The 22,103-nt window shown below is 37.8% G+C and overlaps 2 protein-coding genes and 1 pseudogene across 2 annotated transcripts in view; all 3 read right to left on the reverse strand.

Moving 5' to 3' along the window:
• Positions 1-1,825: 1,825 nt before the first annotated feature.
• kitlgb (kit ligand b) lies at positions 1,826-10,985 on the reverse strand. Its single transcript, XM_063008027.1, has 8 exons — positions 10,962-10,985; positions 10,628-10,735; positions 8,067-8,123; positions 4,716-4,874; positions 2,484-2,652; positions 2,240-2,328; positions 2,000-2,136; positions 1,826-1,868 (listed from the first exon to the last, which is right to left on the reverse strand). Exons 1-8 carry the CDS (start codon positions 10,983-10,985, stop codon positions 1,826-1,828), a joined length of 786 nt encoding a protein of 261 aa, XP_062864097.1.
• LOC134325640 (5S ribosomal RNA) lies at positions 9,457-9,575 on the reverse strand (annotated as a pseudogene).
• Positions 10,986-21,191: 10,206 nt separating the features above from the next.
• The window catches only part of lmf2b (lipase maturation factor 2b), a 32,830-nt gene continuing 31,918 nt past the window's right edge, over positions 21,192-22,103 (reverse strand). The window contains exon 14 of the mRNA XM_062994952.1: positions 21,192-21,997. Coding sequence (XP_062851022.1) covers positions 21,665-21,997 — 333 coding nt within the window. The 3' untranslated portion in view covers positions 21,192-21,664. The remainder of the gene's footprint in view (positions 21,998-22,103) is intronic.

Raw genomic sequence — 22,103 nt, forward strand, 5'->3', positions numbered from 1 at the left:
AATACAATAAAAATAATAGTTTAAGGGAATAGGGAGCACAGTTTTTTATAACAGGGCTAGTGTTAGCTCAGCAGTTAAGGTAGTGGACTAGTAATTGGCGGTTAAAGACCCTACAGTTGCCACTGTTGGGCTGCTAAGCAAGGTTCTTAACCACAAATTGCTTGCTTTGTATTTGGTCACAATTGTGGGTCACTTTAGATAAAAGTGGCTATAAATGTAAATGTAATAATAATAACAATACATTTTATTTATATGGCACCTTTCACAGTCTCAAGGTCACTTTACAATTGATGGGAAAACATTTACTGATAATTAATATGCCTGCAGCCTACTTGTTCACCTTGAAATTACAAATATCAATTGATCCTGGATATACAGTATAACCAGTGCCCAGGCTAGTGATTTGTCCACACATTACGTTGTAAAATAATGACACCAAACTTTGAATAGTGAATTGTCAATGTACCTTTGAAACAAAATTGTTTGACACTCTATATTCTATTGCCCCCTTTCCACTGCACATTGCCTTATGGTACAGAGCATTTTTAAATCCATTTAGTTGTTATTTCTACTGCCAAGTGACCCGTACTGTTTCTAAGTACCCATGCTAAATTTGGTTACCCTTCTTGACCAGGAACCAAGCACCCAGAAGCAGGCTGTATGGGTAGGGGTACGAACAGAGCAAGTCGTTAAATGGTCCAACAAGATTGCCAGGACAATACAAGTGCCATGTTTAACTACAACAAATTATATTAAACAGTGTCAAAGACATAAAAAACAGGGCTGCAGAACATTAAAACACCACAACAAATGCAGTGGGGCAAACCCAAAATCGTCCTGTTGTTGCTATTGCTGTTGTTGTTAAAGTGGTGTATTTGCTCTCAGCATCTGGCCGTCACAGCCTTACCTTTAGCAGTTCCCTACTTTTATAAGTACCATTGTGCAATTGGTAACGGATGGTAGCACACATGGTACAGTATGGATAGTACAGTATTTGGTTGCGTGTAATGGCAAAGGGGCTCATGTGGTTTGAACTTGATCACCATAAACATCATATCCCTCTCACAAGATGTCTAAGGTTCTACTAATATGCGTATAGCCAAATCTCATATAAACACACCGGAAAACACTTCTAAAAAGCAATTGGACCTCATCATGCTATATAGTTTACACTTACCTTTAGAAATAAATATCACAAATCAGTTAAGACAATCAGACATCTGCAGTTAAGCTTTGATCCTTCATCCAGTAAGCCCAACTGCACGTAACCCTTAGGACAAGCATGTCCAGTGTTCTGTCACAGTGTTTTGCTGAAACATGAGGGAAGCTTCAGCATTGCTTACAAAAAGCCATTTATGCTCCAAACTGAAGCCTGCAGCTCCAGCAGCTGTCCTCAAAGGGATGGACCTGCCGCAGGCAACGTTGTAGATGCGCTTCTGTGACCAAATATTGTCTTCAAAAGAACCATGCTTCCTGTTCCGCTGAAACTACTGGCTCACCAAAGCGTTCCACCAGGCTGAGCCTCTGCTGAAGGATGCCTTCCTGTGTGTGCATTCTTCAGAAACATCTTGCCAGGGGGCTCAAGATGTCAGGATTTTTGCAAGTGAGGTCATTTATTTGGTATTCGTCAAGACATGACTAATTGTTCAAGCTCAAATGTGAACTCGAGTATGTGTCTTTATTTCAGCCATAACAGATGATGTGGTATGGACAATAGGCCGTGTGGATCTGTCTCCAAAAGTGACGGCGAAACCCTGCACAACTGGGCCTGTTTAAATCCCTTCATTATGCACTTCATAAATCCAGATAATGCTGGTATGCCAGATTAAACTGCTGTGTCTCCAACCTGAATGGTATCGTGCTGCACCCTGAGGGAAGGTAACAGAAAACAAAAGCAAAAATCTGACTTGGTTACAAAACAAAACAAACACAATGTATGACATTACTAAAAGCCTTCACCTCTGCAGTATTGTGGTGGTCTTAATTAAAGCAATGATACCTGTTTTGTTCATTTAGGGAACATAATTCAGGGTCATTGTGTGAAGCTTGTCTGCTGACTTGAGGGTCACTGTGTGTCTCTGTGCCATCAGCACTTGATAAACTGGATGCAGTTTCAAGCCTGTTTCGTCGGAGTGCCTGCAAGAGTAAGAAGATGCAAACATTGGTTTCATAAAACTAGTAAACATGACATTTAACAGCAGTCTGCAAGCTGATGTAAAAACCAGAAAAAATGCTTAACTGTTCTGATAAAGAGTGCCAGTGCTGCAATGAAAGGAATAGCGAGCAGTGCTAGTGTGCTGGTAACTGCTCTGTCAATCACATGTCGACCTGTCAAAACATATCAACAAGACACCAATTCAGAGCGGGTCATAATGACGTCACTTTTACACAAGTTACAGTTCAATCACTGGGCGTGTTTACTATTTCCATGTTGTAATTTCTGTGTTTGTGTGTGGGTGTGTGTTTATACATCCACTGCTCACCTGGTGTAATGGGCGGTGCAGTAGAGGTACGACAAGGGGGAGGCGTACAGTTAAACTGATGTGGTGTTGAGGCAAACATTTGAAGAACCTCCTTGACATGATCAAAATAATGCTTGGTGGACCATCTCGCACTTCGGTAATGGCATTTAAAGGCCTGCATTGTTACCTCCTGTGAAAGAGACAAGTTTCTATTTTTATTGCATAAAATGAACAATAGTCATGCATTAATAACAGTAGAAATATCTTTCTGAAGAAATTCTGAAAAAAAAGTTCAAATAAAGATTTTAAAGTAAATTAGTAAAAATAGAAACGAATAGAATTAGTATGGTAAGGGGGGGTATAACTGTTAGTATAGTATTATCTCAGTATAGTATAGTATTATCTCAGTATAGTATAGTATTATCTGTGTTAATAATAATAATAATACATGATTGATATTCTTATTATCTCATTATTTGTTATTATTATTATCATTATTACAGTATTATTAAAATTGTAATATTTGACTTTAAACAGTTGAAATTATATTAACTCAGAGAAAAAGCTGTATAGCATTTGTAATAGTGATGAAGTACTGGATTGGGTTGTAACTTTATATGGTGAAAAATGGGTATATTTTACAATACAGTGGTACCTTGAAACTCGACGTTAATTGGTTCAGGCAGTGGTGTTGAGTTTAAGAGGTGTTGAGTTTTAAGGTATTTTTTTCCCATATGGATGTGGGAAACCTGTTAATGAGTTCCATGGTTCAATTGTATTTCAGTGTTTTTATATAGACTTATTGTACTAAAACAATGAGTAAAGAATTTCATTAGTGGAGAGAACCTATGAACAGTAATCATTAAGTTTAGTGTTTCTGTGTCGTTCTTTTAGTACATTAATCCACGTTAAGCTTTATTTTTTAAGCATTTTAAACTAGAAAAAGGTGATTCTCACTGAACCCCCAGCTATAATGCAGATTTGTCTCGTATTTGCACTCTGATGATGTTTCACTGCACCGCTCAAGCCGAGTGCTGAACAAAGCGGCTGTTCATTGTTAATTTGAAATTAAATCAATGTTTTTTAAGGCTAAACATGTCGAGTTTAAGGGTACAGATTTCTCCACGAAGGGTGTCGAGTTTCAAATATTTCGATTTTAGCAGGCGTCGAGTTACAAGGTGCCACTGTAGTTGAGAAATTATATAATGTATTATAATAGGTGCCTTTATAATACAAAACAAGCACTACAATATATAAAAATAGTAGAAAGGATTTAGGATCTTACACACAATACACAAAAGTTACTGTTTAAAGCAATTATTACTATTGAAACAATAGTATTTGTTTCATGCATGACAATTGAAGAATCAATTCCACAAAATATCAGCAAATTCTGAGATCAAATGTGACACTGACAGCAAAAAAAACTGATCCACTAAGCTTTTGAAATTGCCCTTCCTGTCCACTGAGAGAATAGAAAGTAAAAAGTGTTTGATAGTTGTAATGTTTGCCAAAGTGTTACTAAGTACTGACTTAGTTAAAGGGTTTTTGCAAGTTGGGACAGAGCCATTTTAGGACTATAAATGTTTTAAATAAAACATCTAAGAACTACATTGGTTTTGGGCATAACTAAAAATAAACACTATTTGTCATTACCTAATGTCCATAAATGCTCCCAACATCTGTGCTCAATCTTACCTGAAATAAACCAATGCACAGTGGAAAACTATATTGTTTCTGAGTTTTTTTTTTTTTTTTACTGACGATTTTGGAGTGACCATTTAGACTGTTACCAGCATAAAATTTAAGAGCTAGAGTCTGTCACGGTAATGGGTTATATTAGTTCCCATGTCAAAGATTGTAGGGGCACCTTTAATAGTCCCCAAATAATTTTAGTGTTTAAAGAACATTTTTAATCTGTTGTAAACATCTAAATTAAAACACATTTACCCAAAAACTCAAAAAGGCAAACATAAACATAAACATAAAACATTTATTTATTTTTGTATTTAAATTGTTATTTTTTAATAAGCATTCAACGAACTCTATCTTTTTTAATGATTACGCTGTATCAAGATTTTAACATAAACAAATAGATTATAAGTAGTATAGCAGACAGTGCAGCATGTTAATAAAATATTAAAGTCTTTGTCTACTTAAATGCAATACTCAATAGTAGCATATACTGTACATCACAGGTTCTGTATAAATAACTGTTTATACTTTATGTGCATAAACAACAGTGTAACTTACCAGTTCTTCATTGTCAATGGGGAAACGAAGCCCTTGCAGCATGGTAATAAACATAGTGATATTTTCTCTATTGGTGGAGAGGTTGCCAAACTTGAGGGCTAAGCTCTTTAAACTGCTCTCTGCTGGATATAGGTTCAGGTGAAGCCAGCACAGTCCTCCCTTAAACAACACAATATAAAACACACAGAGATACATGAACACCATCAAAATACCAGTTGTCCTGTCCTATATCAAAATAACTGTATTATTATAATTATTATAATGGTTATGTACCTTGTAACCATTTTATTAGGTAATACACCAAATGGGTGTGCGGTGCAGGTATGAAATTGTAAGTATATTTTGCTATGTACTATTTGTCAGTCATACTGTTCTCTGATCATCAATTGAAATGGAAAAAAGAACAGCTTAAACGATTTAATTTTGGGGGATGGACAGAGATGGGTGAAGTGGCAAATATGTTTGTCAAAAAGAAGACAATTACTTAAAAATATATAGTTACTGAATTAAATTTGAGTAAGGTAGGTGGGTACAAATAAGTAAGCACTCAAAAACTAAAGTATTGTAAAAAAAAAAAATAATAAATAAAATAAAATAAATTTATATATATATATATATATATATACAGTGGGGAAAATAAGTATTTGATCCCCTGCTGATTTTGTAAGTTTACCCCCTTACAAAGACTTGAACAGTCTATAATTTTTATGGAAGGTTTATTTTAACAGAAAGAGACAGAATATCAACAAAAAATCCAGAAAAAAAACTTTAAATAAAGGTTATAAATTAATTTGTATTTAATTAAGGGAAATAAGTATTTGATCCCCTACCAACCAGCAAGAATTCTGACCCCCACAATTCAATCACCCTCACACTGGAGCTCCATGCAAGATCTCACCTGGTGGGGTAAGAATGATTCTGAGAAAGGTGAGGTCAGCCCAGAATTACACGGGAGGAGCTTGTCAATGATCTCAAGGGAGCTGGGAGCACAGTCACCAAGAAAACCATTAGTAACACACTTCGCCGTAATGGATTGAGATCCTGCAGTGCCCGCAAAGTCCCTTTGCTCAAGAAGGCTCATGTACAGGCCCGTCTGAAGTTTGCCAATAAACACCTGAATGATTCAGAGAAAGCTTGGGAGAATGTGATATGGTCAGATGAGACCAAAATTTAGCTCTTTGGCATCAACTCCACTCGCCATGTTTGGAGGCAAAGAAATGCCCGGTGGGGATGGTGTTCTTGGGGTCATATCCAGCATTTCTCTGCTCCCAGCTCCCTTGAGATCATTGACAAGCTCCTCCCGTGTAATTCTGGACTGACCTCACCTTTCTCAGAATCATTCTTACCCCACCAGGTGAGATCTTGCATGGAGCTCCAGAGTGAGGGCGATTGACTGTGATCTTGTATTTCTTAAATTTTTGAATTATCGTGCCAACAGTGGTCTCTTTCTCACCAAGCTTCTTGCTGATGGTCTTGTAGCCCATTCCAGCCTTGTGCAGGTCTACAATCTTGTCCCTGACGTCCTTTGATAGCTCTTTGGTCTTGCCCATGGTGGTCGAGAGATTTGAACAGAAGAAACTGATTCTGTGACAGGAGTCTTTTATACAGGGACAGGACTAATTTGTGTGCCTCATGGGCACATAACCGGTCTGTGGGGGTCAGAATTCTTGCTGGTTGGTAGGGGATCAAATACTTATTTCCCTTAATTAAATACAAATTAATTTATAACTTTTATTTAATGTTTTTTTTCTGGATTTTTTGTTGATATTCTGTCTCTCTCTGTTAAAATAAACCTTCCATAAAAATTATAGACTGTTCAAGTCTTTGTAAGGGGGTAAACTTACAAAATCAGCAGGGGATCAAATACTTATTTTCCCCACTGTATATACAGTATATACTGTATATGTGTGTGTGTGTGTGTGTGTGTGTGTGTGTGTGTGTGTGTGTGTGTGTATCTATTTCAATTGAAATTATTTAAAAATCTTTATTCCAGAATACACTCTTATCTTATTGTTTCCTGCTATGGTATACAGCATCTTCTATACACAAACATTTGTAGCATTTGTGGATGACCTGCGTTATAAGTGTCATGACTGCAGTAATTGTCTTCTTGTCTTTTATTGACAAGTTCTAGTACTTTAATACATGTGGAAAATTACAAGACTCTGGTTCTAGTATTTTAATACATCTGAATAATTACAAGCCTCTGGTTCTAGACCAGAGTAAACAGACATGGAGAATAATTATTGCTTTTTTAAAGCAAAGAGAGAAAGAGAGCAAAGAGAGATAATTAATTTTATCATAAAATAAAAAGTTTGTGTTTCCCAATTGTTTATTGTTTATTTATATTCGGGAATGCGGGAATGTGTAATAATAATGAAAAGAGAATCCGAACTTTCCCTCTTCTTTTAAAATTATTATATTTTATCTCTACATGATGACCATATCACGGAAACAACAGTAATTCAACCACTGAAATGTTACTTAAGTGAATGTAACTAACTTGAAACATATAACTATCCATCTTTTGTGGTAGACCCTTCTCAAAGGAGAACTGACACTGCCACAGTAGTGCCATGGTAGTGTGTTTGGTGCAGGTATATAAAGTGCAGTATGGTTGCTGGTATTTAAACACTGTGTATACATAGACACACCTAGTGCAGTTTGTATAAGACACACCTGGTACAACCAGCACAGTTAAGAACACAAATCCTCTTTTTCATCTTTTTTTCCTGTGATATGTGCGTTAATTGTCCTTTAATCCAGTGTCCTCCTCCCCTCAGTAACATAGCATTTTTCCTCATATAACCAAGCAGTTCATGATATTTTAATAACCAATGTGTTACCATTAATTTAAGTATGGTGTTATTTAGGGTAACACCATACTTGGCATCCACTTTTATCTTTATTATACAAATAATATACATAGCAGTTTAACCAGGCAGAAAAGCTACATAAAATACTGTAAGGCACTAATACTACCTGTACCATTTTGCCACAAATGTTTTACATCGTAATCATGAATACTACTGTTGTCAGATTGATTTATGACTTAGTATATGGTCAGTGGTGGACCTATGGTGGTCACTTATCCGCGCTGAAAAAAACCTGGCACATTACGCACAGCAACAAACATCTGACAAATGACTACAGTGAGTAAGTGCATATTTAAAAAGTGCCTGTAAAAGCTGAGAGTACAAAGAAGTCCTCAGGGAATAACATACCTTTAGAGGAACAAAAAGGCAAGGTGGGGTGGGGTGCACAGGATTATCATGTGAAAGTGTACTTCAGTGTCAGTTTATCAATTTATGCCAACATGCATTGTGTAAATCATGTAGCTTTCAGACTTACCACGTCTTTGGGAATGTAACGAATACGAATTCTGTAATCCTTTGGAATATTTTCTCTCTATAAAATAGATAAGAACATTATATTTACAACAGGGGAAAGGGTGACCAATTTCTCAAACGTCACAGTATTCATGCAATTTAGAAATATTATTAGATTTAAAAAATAGTCTTTACTTTTATCAAATTCTAGGTTCATTATTTTTCTTAACCCTAGGTACCTAATTTACTACATGTGCTAAGTACTATGTATACTGTAGACCTGCTTGTTCACTTTTAACCTCTGATCTCCTTACTGTGTGTTACGATGCACTCCTTTGGTCAAAAAGTATTTAGCAGTTATGTCCAAAAGAACACTATACCTTAACATATTATATACTTTTCTTCATTAGTATCAGCCTTTTTTTGTATTAATTTTTGTTATCATTTTATATGTTTTATATGATTTTGAATATAGGATAGAGCAGTGGTAACACAGGTAACACATGAAATAAAAATAATTTTTTGTAAGAAACTTGTAGCTTAACTGTTTTAGTTACTTCACAAGGATTGTAAGGTCTTTCATAACAACATATTTGAATTAACACACTCAATATATTTACAAACTTGATTCAGTCAATAATAAAGAAGTGGAAAAAAACAGGCACAGGGTTTAGCAATATATTCCGCATATCGACTGGGATTCTGAACTCTCCAAGTTCACTCCGCCTAGCAGGCAAAATTGGCAGTACCTGCAGCAGACAAAATTGGCCACTAAAGTCTGCTAGATGGGAAAAGACTGGCCTTAAAAAAAAGAGATCGGTCTTCCGCGATGTGTAAGGACTCAGGTTAGTAGCTCAAGGTGCCTGTACAGAAGATGAGGAACGTGGAGATCAGTGCGTAACTCCCCATGTACACCGAAGTATGGGCAAATAAGAAAGGGTTGGTGAACTGCACATGTGTCAGAGGGAGCAAGTGTCAGGCAAATATACCCTCCCCTGATGCAGTCGGGGTCCCCAGCAGCGAAGGACTAATTGGACTAGTAATGGTTCAAGCTTCACCACAGTCATTGTTGGGCCCATGAGCAAGGCCCTTAACTTTTTTGCATTATATTCGGTCACAATTGTAAGTCGCTTTGGATAAAAGCATCCTCTAAATGCCGTACTTATGCAACCACATTATTTTTCTCTCCTCTGAAGGATTTCAGTTTGTTTTTCAGTTGAATTGCACTGATTTTTTTAAATCACAAAAACCATTTAACAAGGGTGTGTAGTCTTTTCATATCCACTGTAAATACATCATCATCATCAGTGTGTTTTACCACTGCTTTATCCTATTTAGGGGTGCGGTGGGTACGGTTTATTAGGTGAAAGGTTGGAAACACCCTGGACAGGTCACCAGCTCATCACAGGGAAAGCTTACAGCACTCAGTATTCCCAGGCAGTCTACCCTCTAGGTACTGACTGAGCCCAACCCTGCTTAGCTTCTGAGATCGGACAAGATCAGACGTTCTCAGGGTGGTGTGGCCATAAGCCACTGTAAATACAATTTGGAAGAATGTTTAATAACAAAAATAATGATTTCCTAGTACAATCACTATATTGTTCAATTTCTGTATATTGTTCAATTTCTGATTTTTAAAAACAAAACCATTTTACACATAGTGCGTTTTACAAACTTTAGACATATTTAGTGGGAGTACTTGTTTATTACTGCCATGCTTTGTTTCTTTCTCTCACACAGATATTTACTTTTCTAAGACACTTATTCCCAATAGTTATTAATTTACTTTTGGTTTGTATATGCTGTTTGTAGGTGGCAAATCCATATAGTCTATAACACATCTACTGCTACGATATTGGCATTGTTGTTGTATTATTTATTCATATTTAGTAACCACTTTATCCCAGTTAGGGTCAACGTGGATCAGGTAACTGGGCACAAGGCAGGAATCCAGTCAGGACAATGTGCCATCAGTCAGGGCATCACACATTTTAAAAAATCAAACTTAGGGGCAATTTTAAGCGACCAATCTACCTACTATAGGAAACCCACGTGGACACATAGACTATCCCAGACTCCTCAAAGACAGTGACTGGATATAAGGCTCAACAGCAGGTCTCCCTGTTGTGGCACCAATTTCCAAACTCAAACCTAAGGGCAATTTTAAGTGACCAATCTACCTACTAAAGGAAACCCACCTGGGGACAGAGAATATCCCAGACTCCTCAAAGACAGTGACTGGATATAAGGTTCAACCCAGGTCTCCCTGTTGTGGCACCAATTTCAAAACTCAAACCTAGGGGCAATTTTAAGTAACCAATCTACCTACTAAAGGAAACCCACGTGGACACAGAGAATATCCTTAAAGACAGTGACTGGCACCAATACTCCCTGACTCTTCCTCTCACTTTAATGCATATTATCATTATTTTTTATTATAATTGTTGTTAATGTTGCTGTTGTTGCTGCTGCTGAGAGTATGGCTTGACAAAGACGAAGACGTTTAGAATTTAAATTAAGTCAAGCAGAGAGTAATGTTAAAGAAATGTTTTAAAAAGAAAAAAATAAGGATGTGTGCCTCACCAGTGTGTCCAACGTGGCCACATCGTCAGTCAGAGGGTTCCCAAACGCACCAGAACAGGCTACCAGCCCAGAAAACAGCAATACTAACACACATGCGCAACCCCCGATCTATGACCAAATTATAAGAGACATCAGACATATAATAATGTAATATGATAATGTAAACCATGTAAAATGACAACCGTTTATTGACTGGATGTGTTAGATAATATTTTAAATACTACAGCTATTTAATGTATTATTAAACATACCAGACTTACAGATTCTAGGAAAAGTGCGCAAAGTCAACAAGAGTGAAAGTTTGCGGCTTTGTGGGCACTCCACATCTGCTTACCTTCGACTCCTTCATGTGGACCATGAGATATAAAATAAATCTCGGTGACCTCTTATCGTCTTCTTTTTCTTCGACAGCAGAACGAAGTCATTATTTCATTAGTGATAGTAGTAATAACAACAGATGCGGGTGAGAGAGGATAACGCGGTGCGCTCTTGTTTCGGTGCGGTGTGCGCCGCGCAGCGCGTGGTAAAGCACTAACGATAGAGTTCATTCCCTCCTTTCAAACCCTAAGGGAATGCTGACACTTGGGCTGCGTCCAAAACCACATTCCACCCACTACATGTTACCAGCTGTAGCGTCCTATTATTTTACATAAGCATCAAATAATAGGTGCATTTTTACGCGCGTCATCTTTACAGCCTACTTTCTGGATACTGCTTTATTCTTACATAAAAGCACGTGTGAATGACAGCTATACTGAGGGTCGAAATTTTTATATTTTCTACATTCTACTACTTTATGCTGACCGAATTATTAAAACATAATATTATTTATATAATATTATATTAATATTATATTTAACCTTCGCCAAGTCGCTAAAAACCCAAACTATTACATTATACTGAGAAATTAATATCCTGAGTCGCTGCATTTAAACCAGTATACAGTATTTCCAAAATAAAACACAATTAAAATATGTGTGTGTGTGTGTGTGTGTGTATATATATATATATATATATATATATATATATATATATATATATATATGTATTTTTTTACAAGGAGGGTGTGTTTCAACTATTTGGAAAAGAACAACAGCAAAATAATTGCAGGTAATTTGCTTTACATGTACAGGTCCTTCTCAAAAAATTAGCATATTGTGATAAAGTTCATTATTTTCCATAATGTAATGATAAAAATTAAACTTTCATATATTTTAGATTCATTGCACACCAACTGAAATATTTCAGGTCTTTTATTGTTTTAATACTGATGATTTTGGCATACAGCTCATGAAAACCCAAAATTCCTCAAAAAAATTTGCATATTTCATCCGACCAATAAAAGAAAAGTGTTTTTAATACAAAAAAAGTCAACCTTCAAATAATTATGTTCAGTTATGCACTCAATACTTGGTCGGGAATCCTTTTGCAGAAATGACTGCTTCAATGCGGCGTGGCATGGAGGCAATCAGCCTGTGGCACTGCTGAGGTGTTATGGAGGCCCAGGATGCTTCGATAGCGGCCTTAAGCTCATCCAGAGTGTTGGGTCTTGTGTCTCTCAACTTTCTCTTCACAATATCCCACAGATTCTCTATGGGGTTCAGGTCAGGAGAGTTGGCAGGCCAATTGAGCACAGTAATACCATGGTCAGTAAACCATTCACCAGTGGTTTTGGCACTGTGAGCAGGTCGTGCTGAAAAATGAAATCTTCATCTCCATAAAGCTTTTCAGGAGATGGAAGCATGAAGTGCTCCAAAATCTCCTGATAGCTAGCTGCATTGACCCTGCCCTTGATAAAACACAGTGGACCAACACCAGCAGCTGACATGTCACCCCAGACCATCACTGACTGTGGGTACTTGACACTGGACTTCAGGCATTTTGGCATTTCCTTCTCCCCAGTCTTCCTCCAGACTCTGGCACCTTGATTTCCGAATGACATGCAAAATTTGCTTTCATCCGAAAACAGTACTTTGGACCACTGAGCAACAGTCCAGTGCTGCTGTTTCTGCTTCAAAAGTGGCTTGACCTGGGGAATGCGGCACCTGTAGCCCATTTCCTGCACACGCCTGTGCACGGTGGCTCTGGATGTTTCTACTCCAGACTCAGTCCACTGCTTCCGCAGGTCCCCCAAGGTCTGGAATCGGCCCTTCTCCACAATCTTCCTCAGGGTCCGGTCACCTCTTCTCGTTGTGCAGCGTTTTCTGCCACACTTTTTCCTTCCCACAGACTTCCCACTGAGGTGCCTTGATACAGCACTCTGGGAACAGCCTATTCGTTCAGAAATTTCTTTCTGTGTCTTACCCTCTTGCTTGAGGGTGTCAATGATGGCCTTCTGGACAGCAGTCAGGTCGGCAGTCTTACCCATGATTGCAGTTTTGAGTAATGAACCAGGCTGGGAGTTTTTAAAAGCCTCAGGAATCTTTTGCAGGTGTTTAGAGTTAATTCGTTGATTCAGATGATTAGGTTAATAGCTCGTTTAGAGAACCTTTTCATGATATGCTAATTTTTTGAGATAGGAATTTTGGGTTTTCATGAGCTGTATGCCAAAATCATCAGTATTAAAACAATAAAAGACCTGAAATATTTCAGTTGGTGTGCAATGAATCTAAAATATATGAAAGTTTAATTTTTATCATTACATTATGGAAAATAATGAACTTTATCACAATATGCTAATTTTTTGAGAAGGACCTGTATATGTATTTATTTCAGCTGTATAAAAGGTATAAATCACAATTTAGTGTTTTTCATCAAACCTTAAACTGTTTTTGACTTACCGTAAAATAAATATTATTCTTAAAAATATACAAAATGTAAGTAATTTTCCTGATGTTTTTTATTCACTAGGTCTATTATTAATCACATTAAATGGTTTTAGATCATTGAACAAACTTGATATTACACAAAGGGAACTTAAGTACAAACACAACATATTTATATAAAACATTAAAAATTTTTATTAGGATTTTAACATCATGTTTTACACACTTTGGATACATACATGATAGAAACGGTAGTTACACAATATTCAGTTCACAAGTTTTAATGTCAAACATTTACCATTTTGTTTAATTCACCTCAGTTGCATGTCTTTGTACTGTGGGAGGAAACCAGAGTTCCTGGAGGAAACCCACACAGGCACGGGGAGAACATGCAAACTCCACACAGAAAGGACCAGGACTATCCCACCTGGGGATAGAACCCAGGACCTTCTTGCTGTGAGGCGACAGTGCTGCCAACTGAGCAACGTTTATAAACTATATATATTTTGGGTGCGCAGTTATCTAACACCCACATAATTCTTGTTTAAAAGTAATTGCACCTTAAACTTCTAATTCCATCACCTTTAGTATCAGTTACTTCAAATATATGTGCTGTGGAAAAAGTATTTGACTCTTACCTAAATATTTCAGATCTTCCAACTTTAAGTAAGCACAAAATGCAGTTTTTAACAGATCGCTCAATGTATTGAAGATAAAAACTGTGAAAAAGTAATTACCCTCCTAAACCTAATAACTGGTTATGCCACTCTTGGCAGTAAAAAAACTGCAGTGAAAAATTTGCAATAACTTGCAGAGTCCGTGAAGGAATTTATGGCCCACTGTTCTTTGCAGAATTGTTTTAATTAGGCTACATTGGATTTTCAAGCATAAACTGCCCATTTAAGTTCTTGCCACAGCATCTCAATGGAATTCAAGTCAAGACTTTGACTCTGCCACATCAAAACCTTTTTAAGCAATTCAGAGGTGGGCATGCTTAGTTCAGCAGTGGTTTTTACCTTGCAACCTTTCCATAGATGGCATTTTACTGTAGAATCTTGTAAATTTTGGCTTTAATGAAGGCAAATGAGCCCTGAAGTTCTTTAGATGTTCAGCTGGGTTTCTTTGTGGACTTCTGGATAAATTACTGATGAAGTTTTTAGACTGGCCACTTCTGGGAAGGTGCACCACTGTTTCAGGTTTTCCCCATTTGTGGATAATGGCTGTAACTGTGATACACTGGATTCTCAGAGCCTTAGTAATGGCTTTGTAAACCTTTTCAGGCAAGTAGTTTTCAATGACTTTGTTTCACATCTGTATTTAAATTTCTTTAGAACATTTCACAGCACTGTAAACTCTTTTCCATTGTTTGATATTAGGTTTCCTCATTGCTGTAGATGGATTTTAACCCTATCTTCTTAGCCGAGCTATTTCATACAGACACAGATTTCAGGCATGAACTGCTTGTATTAGGTCTGGCTGCAGCATCTACTAAGTACAGGTCACTTTAATTATGTTCACCTCTAGCCATTTAGAAGTGCACTCATTGTCCTGTCACATAATCAAATTACACATCAGCTTCAGTTAATGGTCAGTTAGTGGTCAGATGATCTTATATTTTTATATTTTCTTAAAAATGTTCTGGTAGAGAGCTGATTACATTACCACTACACTCTTCTTTGTATGTTTTTACTTTAAATGCATTTTTATTAGTTTATAATGACTTAAAAACCCTTTTTTTATATGGTTCCACTTTTGATTTGTCTATTTGTAGAACAATAACTATTTTCTCCTTGAATCCGAAGACAATTTTGCCTTAGTATTGGACAGACTGTTAGGAGTTCTTTATATGTTTTATTCTAATATATTTTAATATTGTTTTGAAACTGGTATAGTGATCCTGTAGAAACTTTAGGGTGTCTGTTTAACGTGGATGGCAAAGTTTAAGATAAGTGAAACTGTGTTCTTCATGGCTTGCTGAAATCAAGCCTGGATCTGTTTCTAACCTATTAAAATGGACAAACTGGCTAACTAAAAAGCAGGGTTGTTACATTTTAAAGGGTGATGTGTGTCAGAAAAGGGAACGATTTGTTATTCTACTGTGCTTTTGTATGATTGAATGGCCACATTACACTTTTGGAAAATGTGATACAAAAATGTAAATGTAAAATATTATAATGCACTATGTAGAAGTGTAGTCTTTTGGGCTAGGATTTTAATAGAAGACAGGAAGGCTTAAGCTCACCTCTTATTTAAAAGCTGAGTGAAACTTCAGTGTAAGCACATTCAGTGACTCATTCAAAAATCAGTCACTATTAAGCTACTGCATGTGATACAAGAGTCTAGTTATTACAAGAAAACTAGTGAACTTTACTATAGTAATTCAATCACAATGACATCAAAGATAAAACCATAATCCAAAGCCAAACATAGACTGTATAGTTTTGGAGTTTAACATAGCCCTGCATCTGTTATATGGCCTTAAATATAAAAGACCTTCTATTCCAACGCCAGGTCTAGAATTATACTAGAAGGAAGAAGTTTATGCAATTTTATCCTAATTACATTGCTACAACATACAGTTCTGAGCTTCTCGCGTTCTACTTCATATAACATTACTGGGAGTACATTTGACTTGTACTTACTGTTTTCTGTTCTTTCCTCTCCTGTAATCCTCTTTGTCTGTTAAAATTTTGTCTTTTTATTCCCTGAAACATTTTTTGTGGTCAGGTGCATATCAGTTTTTGGATTGAAGAGAAAGCACTATGCCCAGTGAAAAAACAGGCACTCTGCATCACCTTACTAATATCATCTATGAAAAAAAAAACATGGTGGTGGTAGCATCACACTATGGTGCTATAGCAAGCAAGGTCTCCAGTGGCCTGCACAGAGCTCTGACCCCAGCCCCAGCTTTGGAATGAACTGGAACATCAACTGAGGCTTTCTTGACCAACATCAGTGCCCAGCTGTACAAAAGTTTATTTGACCAAATGGGCACAAAATCATATATACATGCACATACATACTTCAAAGTCCTGTGTGAAGCTTTCCCAGAGGGTTTGCTGTTACAGTCAAAAAGATCACATAGAGGTCACTATTGTAATACCCTTTGTTATTGAAATAAGATGTACAGTAAGCTCATGGTCTGTTGTCCAAATACTTTTGGAAATATACTGTAGATTACATTTTCCAGTGACATGAATGCACATTGAATTCAATTTGCTCATTAAAATGGGGTGAAGAGTTAACGTTTATTTTATTTTATTTAAATGATGAATTTGTGCTCTTTACTGCCAACCAGCACTCTGTCAGTTAGCAAACTAGCATCAAGAATAGAATAGAATAGAATAGAATAGAATAGAATAGAATGCCTTTATTGTCATTGCACAGTGCACAACGAAATTTTTGAGCATCTCCTTGACGGTACATGTATGTACACACAGACATATACAGGGGTTGGACAAAATAACTGAAACACCTGTCATTTTAGTGTGGGAGGTTTCATGGCTAAATTGGACCAGTCTGGTGGCCAGTCTTCATTAATTGCACATTGCACCAGTAAGAGCAGAGTGTGAAGGTTCAATTAGCAGGGTAAGAGCACAGTTTTGCTCAAAATATTGCAATGCACACAACATTATGGGTGACATACCAGAGTTCAAAAGAGGACAAATTGTTGGTGCACGTCTTGCTGGCGCATCTGTGACCAAGACAGCAAGTCTTTGTGATGTATCAAGAGCCACGGTATCCAGGGTAATGTCAGCATACCACCAAGAAGGACAAACCACATCCAACAGGATTAACTGTGGACGCAAGAGGAAGCTGTCTGAAAGGGATGTTCGGGTGCTAACCCGGATTGTATCCAAAAAACATAAAACCACGGCTGCCCAAATCACAGCAGAATTAAATGTGCACCTCAACTCTCCTGTTTCCACCAGAACTGTCCGTCGGGAGCTCCACAGGGTCAATATACACGGCCGGGCTGCTATAGCCAAACCTTTGGTCACTCGTGCCAATGCCAAACGTCGGTTTCAATGGTGCAAGGAGCGCAAATCTTGGGCTGTGGACAATGTGAAACATGTATTGTTCTCTGATGAGTCCACCTTTACTGTTTTCCCCACATCCGGGAGAGTTACGGTGTGGAGAAGCCCCAAAGAAGCGTACCACCCAGACTGTTGCATGCCCAGAGTGAAGCATGGGGGTGGATCAGTGATGGTTTGGGCTGCCATATCATGGCATTCCCTTGGCCCAATACTTGTGCTAGATGGGCGCGTCACTGCCAAGGACTACCGAACCATTCTGGAGGACCATGTGCATCCAATGGCGGTGCCGTGTATCAGGATGACAATGCACCAATACACACAGCAAGACTGGTGAAAGATTGGTTTGATGAACATGAAAGTGAAGTTGAACATCTCCCATGGCCTGCACAGTCACCAGATCTAAATATTATTGAGCCACTTTGGGGTGTTTTGGAGAAGCGAGTCAGGAAACGTTTTCCTCCACCAGCATCACGTAGTGACCTGGCCACTATCCTGCAAGAAGAATGGCTTAAAATCCCTCTGACCACTGTGCAGGACTTGTATATGTCATTTCCAAGACGAATTGACACTGTATTGGCTGCAAAAGGAGGCCCTACACCATACTAATAAATTATTGTGGTCTAAAACCAGGTGTTTCAGTTATTTTGTCCAACCCCTGTATATACACATGTATTTACAAAATAAACATATACACATCTAGATACAGAAATAAACGTGTGGTTTTAAGAACTTTCCAGAAAAGAAAAGAAGAAGAAGGTTATTGCACGGTCTCTATAAATTGCACATTATTTCCTAGGATGTAAAGTTTGATAGTTTAGTGTTTTTATGGCGGAGGGGTAAAAGCTTTTCAGGAGTCTGGAAGTACGGGCCTTGATACTCCTATAGCGCCTACCAGAGGGCAACAAGGAGAACAGGTTGCAACAAGGGTGAAATGAGTCCTTTATGATGTTTGTGGCCCGACGCAGGCATCGGGTTTTGTAAATGTTCTCTAGTGAAGGCAGCTCAGTGTTGATGGTTCTCTGAGCTGATTTGATTACCCTCTGAAGAGCCTTCTTGTCAGCCTCAGAGCAGCTGGCATACCACACCAGAATGCCATGGGTGAGTATGCTTTCCACCGTGCTGCGATAGAAGGACACCAGTAGCTGCTTGGACAGGTTGGCCTTTCTTAGTGTCCTTAAAAAGTAGAGCCGCTTCTGTGCTTTTTTCACTAGAGAGGTGGTGTTGGTGGTCCATGTGAGGTCCTGGGAGATGTGTGTGCCTAGGAATTTGAAATTAGACACTCTCTCTACTGTGTTTCCTCCGATGTCTGACCTGTTTGATTAAAGCAATAAGCCACGAGAGGCCGTACGTTACTGTGATTTTAGCACGGGGATGACGTTTTTGGCACGACGCGAAGCGGAGTGCCTAAAACTTCTTTCCCGTGCTAAAATCATAACAGTAACATACGGTCTCGAGTGGCTTATTGCTTTTATAAAACGGCGGTCAACATAAAATATAATAAATACAACAATGTTTAATCATAAATGTATTTATTGTGTATAAACTTACAATAAAGCATTCTTCCGTGACGCAAGGTAATCCGATTAACAGTGTTGCTAGGCAACGTGAGGGCGAAAATAACATTAACTTTTTCTATTCAGTGGTGTATTAATATGGAATGATGTGAGGTGGTCATAGGTGTGAGTTTATCGGGGATTTTACAACGGCTTCGAACGCGGCTCAGCCAATCAGATTTAAGGACCGGAACTATCCGTTTTATAACAACTGATTGATATGGTGAAACTGTTCAAAAATTGCTTTTATAAAACGGATAAAAAAATCTGATCCTAAAATCTGATTGGCTGAGCCGCGTTCAAAGCCGTTGTAAAATCCCCGATAAACGCACACCTAGGACCACCTCACATCATTCCATATTAATACGCCACTGAATAGAAAAAATTAATGTTATTTTCGCCCTCATGTTGCCTAGCAACACTGTTAATCGAACTATTTTGCGTCGCGGAAGAATGCTTTATTGTAAGTTTATACACGATAAATACATTTATTAATTAAACATTGTTGTATTTCTTATATTTTATGTTGACCGCCGTTTTATAAAAGCAATAAGCCACTCGAGACCGTGCATTACTGTTATGATTTTAGCACGGGGAAAGTAGTTTTAGGCACTCCGCTTCGCGTCGTGCCAAAAACGTCATCCCCGTGCTAAAATCACAGTAATGCACGGCCTCTCGTGGCTTATTGCTTTCTTATATATAAAAAAAAAAATTTATGAAGACATTTTAATTACATTATTCATGTCTACATTTGATTATTTTTAATTAACGAACAAGTGCTATATGCATACCGTTTGGTAAAGGTTTTTCATTAAGGGATTTTAGTATGGTTTTAATTGAAAATGTGTTAAATGTAAGAAATTTCCATTCATGCAAGCCACTCGTTTAATTTGGCACCTTAGTTTGTATTATAAAACGATGTTTAATAAAATAAAAGTACATTATGACAGTGTACCGGTGCAGTAGCCTTTGGAGTAAAACTAATTTGAACTTTTGCTTACACTGCCACCTGGTGGTGACTGATTTATGAAAACTCAATACTCCTCGATTCTGATTTGTAACATCTCATCAAGGGGGACACAGTTCTCCGAGATTTTTGCTGCAGATTTGTCGTTATACTACATCCCAAAGATGTGTCACTGGCCTGGTAACTGAGGAGGCTATGTAAGTACACAGATTTTGAACATTCATTGTCATGCTCCTGGAACCAGTTTGAGATGACTCGTGTTTCCTAACATGGTGCAGTATCATGCTGAAAGTAGCCATTAAATGTGATCTAGCCAGGTGTCGACACAAACACAAATGGCTGTGTTTGAGGGAGGAAAGTTTGAATGGGGTCTCTTCCTGTTGCCAGATACAAACTCCGGGACTGGTCCAGGCTCCTGTGCAGACACAAGAGCTTAGCATGGTTCTTAGAGAGCGATATGGCTGTGTTAAAACCAAACAATGGCAGGAGGTGGGAGGCAGCAGATTGGACACGTTGGAGAGGGTGTGTGGTGATCCGGCTCTCGTTGATTAGATTGGGAGACATGCAAGCGGCAGCAGATTCACAATTGGGAATTGAAAACTACTAGACTGGGAGATTAAGGGGGGAAAACCAGAAAAATAATAGTTTGTCCATGGATACATGCTTATTTCCAACCTGGAGCTACATAACTGGCTAAATTACTATATACAAGAGATCTTTAAAAAGTTTCCACACATTTTAATATTTTGGTTGGAAACGGTGAGGGCGGGAGGAGTAGTAATTGCTCGTGTCCAGACAGAGAGCTTATAGTCCTGATTTGGCGCCATCCAATTTCCACCTTTTTGGACCGCTCAAAGAAGCTTTAAGGGGAAGAAGACTTTCATGTGATGACGATGTGAAAGCAGCGGTGCATCTGTGGCTATGAACTCAACCAAAAATGTTTTCGCTGATGGCATTAAAAAGTTGGTGTGATGCTGGAAAAATGCATTGGAAGGTGACTATGTAGAAAAGTGATGTAATGTGTTTTTTAAATTCTTAATAAATAGAGTTAAAAAAGTGTGGGAACTTTTTAAAGAACCCTCGTATATATTATTATTCTCAATTAATCTATTAATAAAACTAAATATTATTAAAAAGCAATAGATAATGTGCCTAATAGTAACAACTAATAGTTTGATATTTGAATAGAAATGTAAATGTAAGCTAGGCCTAAAATTTGTGAAAGAAAATAAAATCCACATCTTTATGAAAGACACTTTATAATTCTTAACTGTTTACATCATGGGATGAAAATACACATCTTAACATTACTCCCTTTTGAGGAGTTAAACTAGTAACAAGCCTAAATTCCAAAAAATTCATTCAGCTTATTACAATCAAATCCTGCAGCTATTTGTGATGTTAAATACACAGGCTTACCGGAAAATATTATATTATTTGAGTCCTTACACATAATAAACATTACACCCAGTTTTTAAGATTTTAAGTGATTATTTAAAGGCCCTGGCACATTTCATCGCTAAGAGACCTAGTGGCTCTGTTATTGAACAGATGATGCTAGTCTGCTTTTGGTCAACCAAATAAATTGAAGGGGTTTAGAGGAATAATCTACAGAATTTAGACAGCCACTGAAGTCAGCACACACCTGAGACTAAATGCTCCCCCTATTGCTTCTTTCCAGAGATAGAGGATGGCCAAAAGTGCTGTTCAGGCTTTTACTTTCTCTTGCGGGGACTTCTGTCAGAGTCCAGCTTCCTCTCCTCTGAGTTGTCCTTTTTGCCTCCTCGACTGGAAGCTGCATGGCTTTTCCCTGAGGCATCGGCGGCCGCTTTGGGTTTTCTTTTCTGTTCAGATGAAACCGTTTTTGGCTTTGTACCTTTACTGCTCCCGGTCCATGAGAAGAGAACTTTGAGAAGAAGTATAGAAGCCACAGCAGCGAGCAAGCTTAAAATCAGCATGGGTCCAGACAGACCCTTTGCATGGCCCTGCAGTACACTCAGAGCCTGGGACAGTTGTGTGTCTGAACTGGGCTGGACTGGGAACGTCTTCTAGATACACAAAAACATGATGTCAGTAATGTAGCCACATGTTTGATTTTAAATAAACAAACCATTTGGTAGAATATAGTTTCTCTACATAGACAAAATGATTTGG

This window comes from Trichomycterus rosablanca, chromosome 1, assembly GCF_030014385.1.
Source record: "Trichomycterus rosablanca isolate fTriRos1 chromosome 1, fTriRos1.hap1, whole genome shotgun sequence".
Taxonomy (NCBI): domain Eukaryota; kingdom Metazoa; phylum Chordata; class Actinopteri; order Siluriformes; family Trichomycteridae; genus Trichomycterus; species Trichomycterus rosablanca.